The 16,576-nt window shown below is 35.5% G+C and overlaps 1 protein-coding gene across 1 annotated transcript in view; it reads right to left on the bottom strand.

The window, feature by feature from the left end:
- Nucleotides 1–16,576, bottom strand: part of LOC306855380 (voltage-dependent L-type calcium channel subunit alpha-1D-like) — a 113,892-nt gene that overhangs the window by 54,840 nt on the left and 42,476 nt on the right. Inside the window, exons 5-9 of the mRNA XM_079394052.1 lie at nucleotides 12,552–12,718; nucleotides 11,317–11,469; nucleotides 8,766–8,959; nucleotides 7,719–7,822; nucleotides 754–920 (exon numbers count right to left, since the gene is read on the bottom strand). Coding sequence (XP_079250178.1) covers nucleotides 754–920; nucleotides 7,719–7,822; nucleotides 8,766–8,959; nucleotides 11,317–11,469; nucleotides 12,552–12,718 — 785 coding nt within the window. The remainder of the gene's footprint in view (nucleotides 1–753; nucleotides 921–7,718; nucleotides 7,823–8,765; nucleotides 8,960–11,316; nucleotides 11,470–12,551; nucleotides 12,719–16,576) is intronic.

Below are 16,576 nucleotides of genomic sequence, written 5' to 3'. Positions count from 1 at the left end.
TGTTAATTTAAAGCTTTAATTTATCAAAGAACCCTGAAAAAACATCAAATGTCAGTTTCCACAAAAATTAAGCAGCATAACTGTTTAGAATATTGATAATTGATCATTTTTGAAGCATCACGTGACAATGAATATTGAAGTAATATTTTAAAAAATATTTAAACAATAGTTATTTCAAATTGTAATAATATTTCAAATATGACTGTTTTATTGTATTTTTAACCATATAAATGCAGCTCAGGAATCTTAAACTTAAATTACATACAAATACATTTACAATTTATTTTACATTAATATTTAAAGTGAAAGTATTATTTAATAAACAGCATACCACACCTACAGCAGTAATATAAATGTTTAATTCTACTTCCATAATGTGCAATCAAATTGACCAATTTGATCCTGTTTGCTCCTCAGGTCATATTTAATTGAAATTCATAAACTAATCTGGTATTTAAAAAGCATTCTCAGTTCAATTCTGAATACTTACATGCAATAATTTTCTGCATTTGCCTGAATATGAACTGATTGAGCGCTCAGTAATTGCCAAGTTATTAGTATGCATTGAAATGACTTGTTAGTTGAGAGGAATATGCCGGTTGCACGTCACTTATTTCCTGTCATGTAGAAATGTGCTAATAAACAGTCACAGGCCAGCATGAAGTGAGATTAGATGGTTTGTGAGAGTAACCTATATTAGTTGACTGAAATACGAATCCCACAGCGCTGTGAGAGCAGTACTCAGGTACTCACGGTTGCGTTTGCTTTCCTCCTCTTCCTCCTCATTCTCAGGATCGATGTCTTCGGCTTGCGTGATCCAGTCCAGATAACCTTTCAGATCTTCCTCCAGTTGCTGTTTCTCCCGTAGCTTCTGGAAATCTCCACGAGCCTTCGCCTTCTCACGCTCTTTAGAGAACTCCCTGGGTTCAGGAAAACACAGTTTTACTCTCAAGTGCACTAACAGTCTACAAAATATACAACGGCCCACAACATTTATTTAACATTTAACCTAAACCACACTTTCAAAAACGTCTGAATGCTATTACAAATTAAAAATATCAAACCAAGCAACACTGAATTTCAGAAAGATGGCACTTTTCAAGCATAACATTTCACAAAAAGACATTTGTTAGGTTTAAATAAAACAACAGATATATGCAAAAATGATGCATTATTCATGTGTATAACAAACTGTTAGAGTTCCACTTCAAAATATAATGCTAGAGGTTAGGGGTTTGATCAAATTACAAACTAATGCACAGGTTCACCATACAGCTAAACCTAAATGTAAATGCTTCAGTGTGCTGCCAGCAGGGTGCATGCTTGTCCACAAAGGATCTAAAGAAACATCACACAAAAACACACTCGGAAAGGTCACACGACGTGTGTGTGTGGTGTCCTTAATGAAATGGCAGAAGCACAAAAATGGAACCCAAACCTAATTTAGAAAGATTGCTCAATCTGCTAATTGTATATGTTGCACCACGGGCACAGCGTCTGCGTCTCTCGTGGTGGAATATTAATAACCCTGCAGCTCTAAGAAATGCATTTAGGATTTACGGACACAGGAAGGAGATTAATTTCACTCTTCCGGAGGGGGATACAAAATTTGTGCCCCCCTCTGAGGGAAATGAAGGAGAAGAGGAAGAATGTGAGAGTCATGGGTTGTCTTTCTGATGTAAAAAACAAAACAACGGAATTGAATTGAGTCACCTGTCTGGCTCAAGTCTCCTTCCTCTCCTTCATCTGCACTTCCTTTCACTGGCTTATTCTCCTCAAGTTCTTTCGGTCTTAACTAATCTCAATACTCTCTTTAAGATTCATGCAAAAAACAGATGTCCAACAAAAGTTATGATAAACCTGTGCATGTTTCCTAACCTATATCGAAGTTTGAGGTCAGTAAAATTGATACTTTTATTCAGCAATGTTGATCAAATGTGACAAATCTTTTATAACATAAATATCTTTACTATTTCAAATAAATGGTGTTCATCAATGAATAGAGACATATTAAACCTCACAACTGTTTTCAACACTGATAATAAAAAAATGTTTCTTGAGCATCAAATCAGAATAATAGATTGATTTCTGAAGGATCATGTGACACTGAAGACTGGATTTTAAAATATAGTAAAACAGAAAACAGTTATTTTAAATAATAACAATAATAATATTTCACAATATATTTTGATCAAATAAATGCAGCCATGCTGAGAATAAGGGACTTCTTTCAAAATATTACCTTGCTTACAATATCTTAATGACCTCAAACTTTTGATCGCTGTATTTAAGTGCTGAATTGCTAAAACATCTTAATGACAGATGGGTTTTTCTATGTTTCTGCTGAATTAGCATCCTTCGCCTGCTTGCCCTCGTCCTGTAGTCTAAACTATTTCATTTCTCCTCCATGACTTTCATGAGTCTGTTTCACTTCCTCTCTCATAATGTTTCATTCCGTCCTTCAAACCATTTTAGTTAATAATATCATCAGTTCAGAACAATTCAACCCAGGAGATGTGATGATTATTTCACAGCACACAACACATCAGAAACACCTGAAACCTGTGAAGAAAAAAAAAGCCCTAGAAAGACAGTCATGGAAAAAGGATTGCAGACATCCAAAGCAGATGAATCTGTAATTTCACCAATTTTTGCTGTCTGACCAATTTTGTGAAATTCTGCTCGAAAGGAGTAACGGCACATGAAGTTGCAATTGTAAGTTGCAGTCTGTTAAGCCGGACTCACACTGTGCGATTTTGGCCACGATTTGGTCGTCTGAGACAAATTTTAAAAATCCTAAAAGATTCCTATAATCCTAGGCTAAAATTTGAAGTCTTTGATTTGTAGTCTGCGATCAAATTTCACCTCTGACGAAATTCTGGCAGTGTCAGAAGATTTGGCGCACAGTCCTGCAGTGTGACTACGCCTACGATGAATGTCAAACTGTCTCTGTTTTTCAAGACAAGCTATGAGCAGAATTAACGCTAGAGAATTATTCTATCAGCCATAAACTCTGGCGCTCCTCCGCTCACCGAATTCATCTGATATGTTGCCTTTTCTATATAAACACGGGTTGCGCCGCTGTTTTCATGTGGGTGTGTAGAGCTGCATACACTATTCTTCTTAAATATGCTGGTATTGCCGCCGTTCATATACTTTTCATGATAGCCATCATTTCGGTCCCGTGTGCAATGCAGTTCACAGTCACTGTAATGTAAAACTCCAGACAAGTTTTCTTGCGCGCAGTCGTACAATCTGACATTAATGACAACTGAGATCCGATAGTGTGACATGATCATCATGTCCGTACAGTCTGACAAGTATAATCCTAAAGGACTTTAAAAAAAAAAAACAAAAAAAAACGCACAGTGTGAGCCCGGCTAAAGACGCGCACGAAAGCGTGACTTGACACGCGACATTGCAGAAAGTGTGCGTTCACAAATGTAGCCTATGTTGAACCAAATATGGAGAGCATTTTCGAATGTAATAATCTGTGGTTCTCTCCAGAGATGGTTTGCCACGTTTCTGTAATTAAGGATGATTGCTGCGTAGTAGCCTATGGGTGTTTCTTTTTGCCTGAACATCTTCAAGTGAGTGGCGGAGCAAACCGAAAGTCCAGCACTCTCTTCACTGCTGATGCTGCGACTATGTTTGAATGCGTTCCTCGCTGGCATTTTCCACATTTTGTTTTCTCCCTTAACAAATGCGGCCCGCTGGCCGAGAACCACTGCTTTAGCCTGATTCACAACGGTTAGTTTATAATAATGTTTTCTATTTTGAAATTAAATTATATTCCAGTTTTAAATGTGCTTCTGATTACAGATAGCCTGGGATTACACAAGATTTGTATTTTAAAGAAAACCACTCCGAAGGGAGCATCATTTGCTTTTTGGGTTAAAATTATTTCTTAATATGAAATTCGAACGGCTTGACAATTAACCTGTTAACCTTCGCCCCGCCCATTTGGGGCCTCACAGGTGAAAATAACCTACCTAAATTAAAATGGTAACAGTTCCTGACAAAGTGTGCTACACAAACAAATTAGGTGTCTTTGGAAAGAAGACACTCTAGGCTTTACTGTCCATCATCCAGAGTTGATAATGCTCAAAAAGATAAAAAGTTATAGACACTGACGTGCCTTGAAAAATGTTTTTCCACACTGAATATTTTTTTATTTCATATACAAATACATGAAATAAGTCCTGGAGCAATCCAGAAAAGTAATGGGTTGAAAGCCACGTGTCTCATGAGTTTATATTTCAAATTTGAAGACGATACCATGAAAAATTAGATTCCTGTTATATTTTTTCTGAAAATATTTATAGTCCCCCCAGCCCCTGTTTGAGGAAAAATAACCACCAGAATTGCAGTATTATTATTAGTAATTGCAGAATTATACAAACTATTTTAGTCATTATACATATTCATGACATGGTCATACAGTCAGTAATTGCACGCTGATGTGCTTCCATACAGATGATAATCATACAGATGGGCCATATAATCAATAATAGCTGATCATTGAATCACAATGATGGCCGTCATAGAGTCGGTAATAAACACCTTGATGTGCGTCCATACATATGATAATCATGCAGATACGGCCACATTTCCCACACACACATATAAAAACTGTTGAAGAAAAAAAAAAAAAAAAAAAAAAACAGTTTTTTATGGATAAAGCAGATCGCTAAGTTACGCCCCGCTCAGATGACAGCTGCGTCACAGCGTGCATCACACTTTCAGGAGAGAGCGCCAAATTCAAATAAACTATATTCCGCTTTTCTGAGACTTTTTTTTCGTGGACGGTCTCATTCTGTTTGTAAAACTGTATGCTACAGCACAGTGTTGTTTTTTTACCACCAAGACGCTGTTTTTGAGCGTAATTTATTCCATAACAGACGCTAGGGGTGTCAACAATAATCGATTCGGCGATGCATCGCGATGCGGGGCATGAACGATTCAGCATCGATGCGGCAAAGTGCCATAATCGATTATGTCACTGTTTATTTTCTGGCGGAAAATAAAGTTGTGAAATTTCAAATACTTCCGGTCCCGGGGGAATAACAACAACAACGAGCAAGATGGCTGAGGCGGAGGGAGATGACCGCGATAGACGGGTTATTAAAAACGCGCCCAAAGCTTGGAAAGCGGACATCTGGGCACATTTCCTCTCCTCTCTAGGTTAGCAAAGAGATACTTGTGCATCCCCGGGACAAGTGTGTCAGCAGAGAGAGTCTTCTCCACTGCAGGAGATGTTATCACTGCAAAAAGAAGCGCTCTCAAACCGGACCATGTCGATCAGCTTGTGTTTTTGCACAAGAACCTTGAAATTCCCAAATGCTAAACAGCGAGAAGTTATGATGTAGGCTTAGGTTAAACTATACATTTCCTCACTCTGAAACGGATTGTTGATGATGATGTTGAACGCAGATGGAAGAAGTTGTTTGTTTGCACAAATTTGGTAGTAGGCTAAGCCTACACACTTTGTTTTTGTTTACATTACTGTATTTAACATCTTGATATTTTGTTGTATGCAGTTGATGTGATGTAGGATCAGGGCAGGCATATAATTGCCATTGTCTTAAAGCTGCTAAGCTGCTGTTTTGTTGAGAATAGTTTAAACTTTACTTTACTACTTGAAAAAAGTTTCACAGTAATAAGTGGTTACTGCTGTTGCACTGAATATTTTTATTCCTGGGTGGTTGTTGTTAAAATAGTGCTACTTATTATTTTAATATTTGTACAGGACTTCAGGAAGCTGCTATTAGAGCTGCTATTTTACTGTGTGTAAAAAAAAAATATTTATGTTCACTGCTGAAAAAAATTGGCTGTTATTTTATTGCTCTATTTATTTAATTTCAAATGGTTCTTAAGCAGAGAGAAGAGAAACATTTCTCATTCAAAGCACTGAAAGCACTGATTTTGATTGTTTTCTTTTTCAGGTTTGAAAATGCCATATCCAATACCCTGTACCATTTTATTTAATTACATTTTATTTAAATCACATTTTATTTAATTTAATAACTTATGTCAAAGATACAGGAGACACATAGCAGCCAATAAAATCTGTTGTTTAATATCTGCTTGTATTGCCTCATGACTGATGAAAAATTTGCCTTGTGTGCAGTAGAATTTTGATGGATCGCAATGCATCATAGAATCGAATTGAATCGTTACCTGGTGAATCGTAATCGAATCGAATCGTGAGGGCAGTGCCAATGCACACCCCTAACAGACGCGAACAATAACTCTCCCGAAGAAATGAAATGTAAACAAAGGAATATTCATCCTTATTACAACGTTATTGTTTCACTGGACTAAAAGTGCTCGCTGGGATGTTGTTCTGTGGACCTGTGGGTCATTACGGTACATCCCTTGTTTTAAATATTAGATAACCATCCTGATACATACATAGTCGCCTATATTATATATTGTGTATTTTTTTTTTTTTTTGCTGCTTTGCACATTGGTCATTGGCTATTTCCTGTTATTTTGTTTCATTACCTGTGTCCTGTCCTGTTACTGTCCTTCTGTTGCACTGTGGAGCTTCTGTCACTACAACAAATTCCTTGTATGTGTAAACATACTTGGCCAATAAAGCTCATTCTGATTCTGATTCTGATATGATACTGGTATAAATTGTTTTGTTGAAGGTAAACGAGCATCGCTAAAACAAGTGAACATCTATTACCCATATGAAAGTAATCAAAAATTTTTGCAGAATAAAAATAAATGAACTAAAATAATAATATGCATTTAAATTAAAAATAGTATATGCATATTAAATGGTTAATATTATCCTTAATGCATGCATCATTTTTTATTAAAATATGTACTATATAATGAATTTAATACTCAGATGATGATTATTATTATTATTATTATTATTATTCAGACACTGTGACAAAAGTTGCCCAGTATAGTACTGATCAATGATTATTAGTAATTTAAGTATAAACATTTAAATATACTTTAAAATTAACTGAATATAAAGCACATTTTTATATTATTAATACATATATTATTAATATAAATATTTAGAAAATTAATATTTTGTGTGGGCACCTAAAATTATACAGAATAATAATTAAAAAAATAATAATTTATAGTTATATTAAATTATTTATTTCAATAATCAATCATGCATATTATTAATATTACTAATAATAAACTGCTACCTAATAATTAATTTAACACTTGGTTTATTATTATTATTTATAATTATTAGCATTACTCCATTACATGACAAAAAGTTGCCCCATTTAACCAAATTCACCCTAGTTTACCCTAGTAACCAGATAAGTTTGCAATTGTCCATGACTGTAGTATTGACCCATAACCAGGTCTAACATCAAACTTCATGCTGAACCCCATGCAGGAAAATCTTCAGATAAAATGCTGAAAGAAATGACCAGCAGACAGAAGAAAAGCACAGCAGTCTTCACCGCACACAATCTCTTACCCACTGAGTACACCCAGCACAAGATTCAACACAAAAAACGAGCCCAGAATGATCAGACTAACAAAGTAGATCCATGGCGTCTCCCAGCCGATGGCATCATTCACCTACAGGGGCCCAAACAGGACGGTTAACCCACAGAGAGAGGCTACATTTAGCTGTGAGAAACTCCAGGGAAGGAGTTTAGTCTCAGGAGAGAGAGAAAAAGAAACTGGAGATCAGGGGCCGTAGTGAAGAGAAAAGAGGAGCTGCTCACCCGCTCAACACACCCAGAACCAGGTTCAAGACGAAGAAAGAGCCGAAGATGACCAAGCTCACAAAGTACACCCAGGGCAGCTCCAACCCCATAGCATCATTCATCTGAGAGAGGAGAGGAATGAGGAAGAGGAAACAAGGTGGAGAGAAAGAGAGAGACGGATGAAAGATTAAGTATGAAACAGAAACTGTAAGGGGAAGGTTAAAAAATAGGTCTCAAGAAGACGTTCAGCTCAAAATCAAACAGGATTTCAGTTATAACACATTTCAATGTTTTGAATAAATACCAGAAGGCTTTCACAAGCATAACTTCTAATAAAAAAATTGAGTGTAGGATGAAGTCGATATAAAGATAAGATAAAGGAGAAGTCCCACACACTGGCCATAAGCTTGTAAAAAGAATAGTATTGAACAAGTTAGGTTTCAAAGACCTTTCTCAGGCATTTTCTTTAAATAAATACATATGTAAACCTTTAACAGGCATGCTCTTTAAATAAATAAATAAATGCATGAATATAAAAACCTTTGTCAGGCATTTTCTTTAAATAAATAATAAATTAAGAAGGAAATTTTTAATTAATAAACTATCTATCTAAATTAAATCAATAAAAAACTTTTTTCAGGAGGCAAGTTGCACTACCTTGCTGCATTATGCATATTTACATGTTAAATTAGTGCATGTGAAATAAGCAGTTACTAACATTTTGGGGGTGATTCGCAGGAAATCTATGCTGAAAATCTAAAGTTTATGGTGCTGTAAATGAACAGTGTGCTGTGATGAAATGGAGAAACAATATTCCAGCGGATGATGTGAGAGGTGGGTGGATCTCAACAGAGCACACTGGTCAGTCACAGACCCTTGAGTTCCTGCTTCAGTGTGTGGGCTGCTAGTTTGAGCTTCTCACACTCTCCTCAAAGCAGTAATGACTGTACGAGCCCTTCATCCTCTCTACACAAATATAATTATTGACTAACGTTCATTATACAGTACACCAACAAGACGACGTGCTAGTTAGGATGCGAGAGCAAGTAGCAAGCTAATACTAACCCAGTAGAGCACATCCGTCCAGCCCTCCATGGTGATGCACTGGAACACGGTAAGCATGGCAAACAAGAAGTTGTCGAAGTTCGTGATGCCTCCGTTGGGGCCGTGCCAGCCCTCCTTACACACAGTGCCGTTAATGGGGCATGTGCGGCCATGACCGTTAACGGCACACGGCGCAGGTTCATCCTCTATTATATCTGCAGAAAGAGGAGAGAATGTCAAACCTAAACACACATAATAGCTATAAACCCTAGTTAAAAATATACTAAAATGTATTTGAAATACATGTATTTAATGCTAAGTATACTACAAATACATATTTATGTACTTAATAAAAATACCCTGCATTGGTACTTTTAGCATACTAAACTGGTATACTTAAAGTGCAAAATTGAAACAACAAATTTTGTACTTCATGCACTTTAGCTGTGTGGAAGTAGTGCTGAAGTCCAACTAAATACTGAATACTGAAGTATATTTGATTGTGCTAAAGAAGAACTATTAGGCACACTTTAAATATCTTGCATTTAAAAGACATAGGTCATACAATCCTCATCAATAGTGACATTAAAACACATTTTAGGCTTAATATTAGGAAATGTGCATTGTGCACAAATAGTACTCCAAATAAACTTAAATTAAACTTTTTATATCAGTAAGTTTCGAGTGATATGTGAGTAAATATGTTAATAGATTTGATCTAGAGGGCTGGGCAATAAATCGATTATGATAATTATCGCAATATAATTTCTCGATAAAACGATATAAAGAGTTCGATAAATGCTCGATATAATGTTTATGCGGCAAAAGCAGAAACATAACGCGACTCATTTGACGTGCGACACACGGACCGTTTATCCGCTCGGATCACTAGAGCAGATGCGTTTACTTGGTCATGTGACACTAAAGCAGCGTTGTGAGATTCAGTGTGAAGTGCTTGAACTCAGCAAAGAACACAAATGACTGCCAGATGAAAGCACTGACAAACAGCAGTGTGCAACGAGACCGTCAGAAGGCTTTTCAATATACAAATTGCATTATTTACCATGGATTTACTGTAGTAACACCAACTGCACCATGGTATTGTATCAGAAATGTGGGTATTTGTATCAAATATTATATTATTAATGTAGACATGAATTAAATGTATTAAAGGAGTAATGGAATATAATTACAGTAGTTTTGTGATTAAGCTAACCCTAACATGTGTGCATTCAGCCTATACTAAATGTTTTTAGACTACTGTTTTTCATACAAATACCTAAAAACCATATAGTTATATTTTTACCATGGTATTGAGGTGTGCTATATGTGTGGTTTTAACTGTTTATCATGACTTAATTACTATGGAAGGCCAATAATAAAAAAAAAAACAGAATAATTACATTTCACCATATAAAAATGAAGTTTCTATAATTTTGACGTATATAACTGATTTTGATAATGAACAAAAATGTACATCTGCATCTTAACTCAAGCGACTACTATTGTCAAATGTGCATTACTAAGAGACAAAAAAGTAATATTATTATTAATATTATCAGGTAACACAAACTTGTTTCTTGATTTGAAATAATAAAAATCACATGCAAAACATGCAGAAACTAAGAAAAGAAAATAAATTATTCTATTAAGACATTTTTTTTTTTTGTTAAAGAAAATTAATGGTCTGGTTTCTACAACTTTCACTTTGGAGCAAAAATGTGGCTTTAAACTTGAAATAAATAAAAGATTTGACATTTATCGTGAAAACTATCGACTGATATGAACAAAAATTTTGATATTGTATTTGCCCGTATCGCCCTGTACTGTACTTGGTATGAAATAAATGTATTTTAAATAATACTTTTTTTACTTTACAACAATTCATATGAATCTCAATGTGTTCAAAAAATATGAATGTATATAATATCTACACTGTAAAAAAATATTTTTTGAAGTTGTAAACAAAAGATTATTGGAAATTGTACTTCAAAAATATCACGTTTAATTCAGTGTGTTATTTTTGTGATTATGAAATTTAATTGGGCTACCTGAGGGAATTTCTACACTACGATAATCAGCTCGGAAAATAACAAAACTATGGCAGAAATCAACCACCTCAACCACATAATGAAGTGTTCATATGATGTACACACTTGAGATTGTTTGCAAACACTAATGCTAGCATTGCTCATTTCGTTGCACAAGCCACATGTACTATTTTTGATACATGTGTTATTTTTAGAGATTCACAGACATGTAACCCTTTTACAAACATGTATGCTAATCTAGTGTCACAGCCATATTCTGTCTTTAGATTAAACGCCATAAAAAAATTTTTTTATACACTAAGCATTCAAGAATAGGCAAGATTGATTAAGATTAAATTAATACCTTTATTAAGCAAGGAGGACGCATTATATTGATCAAAAGTGACAGTAAAGATTTTTATATTATTACTAAACACAAAAAAATAAGCAGAACAACTGTTTTTAGCATTGGTCATAATAAGAAACATTTCTTTTGTACAGTAGTGTATCAGCATTTATGTTGCCATAGAGGTTAAACACACCTGTCCCTTTAAAATAACAGGTAGCGTGCATTTTTCCAATGAAAAGCTCCAAACCGATGATGGCGTAGATGATAATGACGAACAGAACCAGCAGGGCGATGTGGAGGAGAGGAACCATGGCTTTAATGATGGAGTTCAGCACCACCTGTAAACCTAGGGATATGCAAAACTACATAAAAATGCATGTACACGCACACAAATTGACACTTATTCACATCGACCGAGTGTTTGCTGTTTGCTTGGGTGCATTTAAGTCCAAACTTTCACATCTAACTCAGAGTGCATACACACTAGTGTCTTTAGGGCATTGAGTTTGACAGCTTGTTCTCAGAGAACGCTCCTGCGGGGATGCAGTAAGGAATACTGCGCTTTTCCTGCCATATGGCCACATCATGCGCCATCATCTCTCACCCAACATCCACCCCACAGCGGGGGTCCGGCGCTCTGGGGACTCAGAAGGGGATGCTGTCAAAGTGCCTCATGAATAGTGTTGTGCAAAACTACTGTGCATATTTCTAGAAAACGAATAGCCGTGGGCTGTCTGAACGACTAGTCGACTAATCAGTCTTAATTAGAAGCCCTGAATATGTAATCAGCTTCTCCTGACCTTTATTGAACTACTTTTTTTCCCTACAAAATGGTTTTTACCTTGCTAAACCTATATTATTAAATCTATATCCCTTAGTTATTTTCATTAACTAAACCCATTAAAAACATTTTAGTTACTTGAAATAAAATAAATGTTAACTAAAATAACTAATAATCCAGTGGGATATTTGTATGCACAAGGAATCTGACAAAGACCAGTTTCTCTTTTTGTTAAGTTTAACTAAAAGTAATAATAAAAATATGAATTATTAAAAACTTAATAAATAAATGATTAAAGCAAGCAACAAATTAATAAAACTAAAGTAAAAAAAAAAATAAAAATTTAAAAATAGTTATCAATGATACTAAAATAACAATGTTACAATATTAGCGAAATTACAGTATATTTACTGTAAAAAGTGGCAACCTACAACTGTTACCTTAAAGAGTCATTTCCACCTGATTTAACCCATAAAATTATGTTTGTGTAGATTATTGTATATTGGTAGGTTCAGTGAAGATAAATGATATTTTTGACTTCTAGAAAAGTCACATTTTCAGTGTACTCATTATAATTGAAGACTGTAACAAATAGGGACTACCATTATTAGTACCAGCTAATGACGAAGGTTTTTTTTTTAACTCACTGGGCACTCCTGAGACCAGGCGAAGCGGTCGCAGCACTCGAAAGGCTCTGAGGGCTTTGACATCAAAACCTCCCGGTTTCCCTCCATGGCCGTGAACGGGCGGCTGGCTTCCAACAGATTCCTTCTCCCCATCTTTGGTCAGAATTTCCAAAACAACACTAAACAATCTGGAGAGAAAAAATAATAATGAACCAGACAAATAACTCGCTCATAACACAAAACATCAATAATATATATATATATATATATATATATATAAAATTAAATGTATTTACTGATCGTTTCTATCTTACAAACCTCAAGCAAACCAAACGCTTTTTAGACTCATTCAAATATAGATCAAATTCAAAGATTTCAGGCTACGTTTACACTAGTGCATTTGAAAACGCACAACTTTTGCTATGGTTACGCCTGTCGCATATATATAGTGGCTCGTATACAATCCAGGACAGGATTGTATCGAGGCACAGAACTGGGGAAGGGTATAGAAAAACATTCTGCTGCATTGAAGGTTCACAGAAGAATGTAGTCTCTGTTACCCTTAATGGAACCTTCTAGGATTCTTCCTAGAGCTGGCCTCCTGGCCAAACTGAGCAATCGACGGAGAGGGGCTTTGGTTAGTGTGGTGACCAAGAACCTGATGGTCACTCTAACTGAGCTCCATAATCTTATGTGGAGATAGGGGAAACCTACAGAAGGCCAAACATCACTGCAACACTCCATTGATCTGGGCTTTATGTTGGTGTGGCCAAACTCAATCCTCTCCTCGGTGAAGACACATGAAAACACACTTGAAATTTGCAAAGAATAAAAAAGCGCCTAAAGATCCCTCAGACTCTGAGAAACAACATTCTCTGGTCTGATGAACCTCAATTCTAAGCATCATGTTTGAAGGAAACCAGGCACTGCTTATCATCTGCAGAGTACCATCCCAAAAGTAAAGTGTGCTGGTAGCAGCCTCATGCGGTGGGGCTGTTTTTCAGCAGCAGGGACAGAGGGACACAAAGTAGAAAAAAAGCTCAATGCACCAAAATATAGAGATAGCCTTAATGAAAACCTAGTCCAGAGCATTCAGAACTTCAGACTGGGCAGAAGGTTCACCATCCAACAGGACAAGGACCCTAAGCACACAGCAAGAGTGGCTTATAGACAACTCCGTGAATGTCCTTGAGTGGCCCAGCCAGAGGCTGGGCTTGAACCCAATCAAATATTTCTGGAGAAACCTGAAAATGTGCATCTGCCCCCATCCAACCTGACAGAGCTTGAGAGGTGAAGAGGTGAGGCGAAGAATGACAGATAATTGCCAGATGATGAGGATCAAAGCTTGTCGCATCATACCCAAAAAGACTTGAGGCAGTAATTTGTGCCAAATGTGCTTCAACAAAGTATTGAGCAAAGGCTGTGAATACTTATGTGCATGTGATTTCTTTTTCAGTTTTTTTTTTTTTATAAATTTGCAAAGATTTCAAACTAATTTCTTTGTGTCATTATGGGGTATTTGAAGAATTTTGAGGAAAATAATAAGCTTGTAACATAACAAAATGTGGAAAAAGTGAAGCGCTGTGAATATTTTCCAGATGCACTTTAGTATTACAGTATTTATTTATATTTTAAATTAGTTTTATTTTTATATTTTCAGTTTTCAATTCATAGTGCGTTTCAATAATTTTGATGTGCTTTTGTCATTTTTATTAGTTTAGCTTTATTTTATTTCAATTTCAATTTGAACAGATTTGGTACTTCGGCTACTTTTGTTTGTTTGATTTTTCCTCCAGTTATAAGGCAACATTTAACATTTTTGTATGTGTTTCTTTTTTTTAAGTTTAAGTTACGTTCATGGTTAAGTTCATGTATTATTGCAACTTTAATACTTTTAATTAACAGCAATACTTGTTGTGTGTGTGGGCAATAACATATTAGGGCTGGTTTCACAGACAGGGCTTAGATTAAGCCAGGATTAGGCCATAGTTCAATTAGGACATTTAAGTAATTTTTATAAATATGCCTTAGAAAAAAACATTACTGGTGTGCATCTTGAGACAAACAAAGACACTGGTATATTTTAAGCTCAGTCAGTGCAAGTGTCTTTCAGCTGAAACAGCTTAGACTTACATTTTAGTCTGAGACTAGTTTTAAGCCTTGTCTTTGAAACCGGGGGTTAGTATATAAAATCTTACATAGTATGTACAATATATAATCTTTATTCTTCACTGTATTCAAATCAGGATAAAATAAAATAAATAACTTCTATTTTATGAGTCACAATAACTAATATAAAAAAAGTGTTACCTGCTTTGAAAATAATGCTTTCAGAAATTGCTTGTAATGTAAAGTAGCAAAATAATGGCCAAAATATCAAATCGTCTTTGGATTATAACATAGATAAACCACTTTCAGCATCACATGTCTGCATGACCTTTTCTGAATTTGCCAAAACATAAACAGCAAGACATTCAATCTGAACAACATCAGGCGGCATCATCTGCTGTACACATGATAAAAAAGCAGCATGCGATGACCTGAACTGACCATGGTGCACATCGGAATAATGATGTTTTACAGGGCCTCAACAACAGCAGATAAAACACTAATAAAAATGTGTTTGTAACAAATTGTACTTTGAATACATCTATCTGAGTATCATCTATGAATCACCCATCTGTGAGCATTCTTGGTTAATCTTCAGCTACAGAGGGGCTGCTGCGCGGGAGCTAAAGATCAAGAGCGACAGCCCCGTGAACAAAGAGACGGGTAGGTGAAGAGAGAGAGGGAGACAGCTCTTCTGCATGAGGTGAACTGATCGAAATGTGACCTAGCTACCCAGTGGACTGTGCGTGTATGAGTGAGATGAGGAAATACAGAGGAGGAAGAGGAGAGTGTATACAGTTTGAGGTGATCTACAAAGAAGCCAACAGGACAGTGGGATGTCCATTTTAACCAGTTAACTGTTAACCGACCGTATAGAATTTTGACCGATTATTACAATCAGTTAAGCGCTTTAAAAAAAAATTCAGTAGGACTAATTTATCAAAATACTTTAAAAGGTTTGCTGCAAATGCTTATATAAAAAAAATGCGTTTTTAGAGAAAAAAAACATAAGTTGCGTATAAGGCGCATTTTATTATTTAATTCAGAAAAAGGCCTAATGCCTAACCGAAATGTTTATAAACATTATAATAAACACTGTAAACATAGCTAGGCTATTTTAGTACCCCTCACTCCACAACAAATCCTTTCAATTTAATAGTATTTAGAAAAGAAGAAGAATTAAAAATATAAAACGCTATAGCCTATAAACGACAAGCCAAAACTAATTAATTTAGGCTAAAACAAAGTTAGGTCTCTCATTCGACAAAATCAAATATTTCCATATTCTCGATGTATTTGAATGCCAAAATATTATTATGTAGCTACTTCACTGGCGTTCCAATATCCACGTTAAACAAAATGTTTTGGATAGCATCACGGTACGGTGGTAACGCTTAACGGCACAGATTTTAAGCAAGGCTTAACCGTGCGCGCATGTGGCGCCAGCACAATCACTTGAATTATTTCCTTCTAACAGTGGAAGCAACTACTCCTTTTAGTCAGATAATCGGAATTGTAAAAGGTTTGCTTTTATTTGTGTACATTCACAACACAAACAAATCTTTGTGCTTTTGTAAAATAGGATGCTGGTGTCTGCCGTTTCCTTTTGCTCAGCACAAAAATGAACTAGGCTACTTGTTGCACAATTTCTTTTGTTTTCTTAATTTATTATTTAAGTAAAGATATATTTCTCATATAGGCCTATTTATTCGTTTTATATATAGCCTATATATTCTCCGCTCACAGAAGCGCTGCAGGTGCGTAATGTGATATGATATGTTCATGTGAATCCTCATGTTCTGTTGTTTGCCCGGAAAACTAATTTTATAGTAGCCTATTATTAACGGGTCACATAACTTATCCTTTCTAATTGAAATAAATTCTAATTTAAAATAATCTTGTCGGTTATCGGTTAATAATCGGTTAACGAGCATCGG

Source organism: Barbus barbus (genome assembly GCF_936440315.1).
Source record: "Barbus barbus genome assembly, chromosome: 35".
NCBI classification, from domain to species: domain Eukaryota; kingdom Metazoa; phylum Chordata; class Actinopteri; order Cypriniformes; family Cyprinidae; genus Barbus; species Barbus barbus.
Note: the sequence above shows the minus strand (reverse complement) of the source record. Positions and strands in the feature narration are given on the sequence as shown.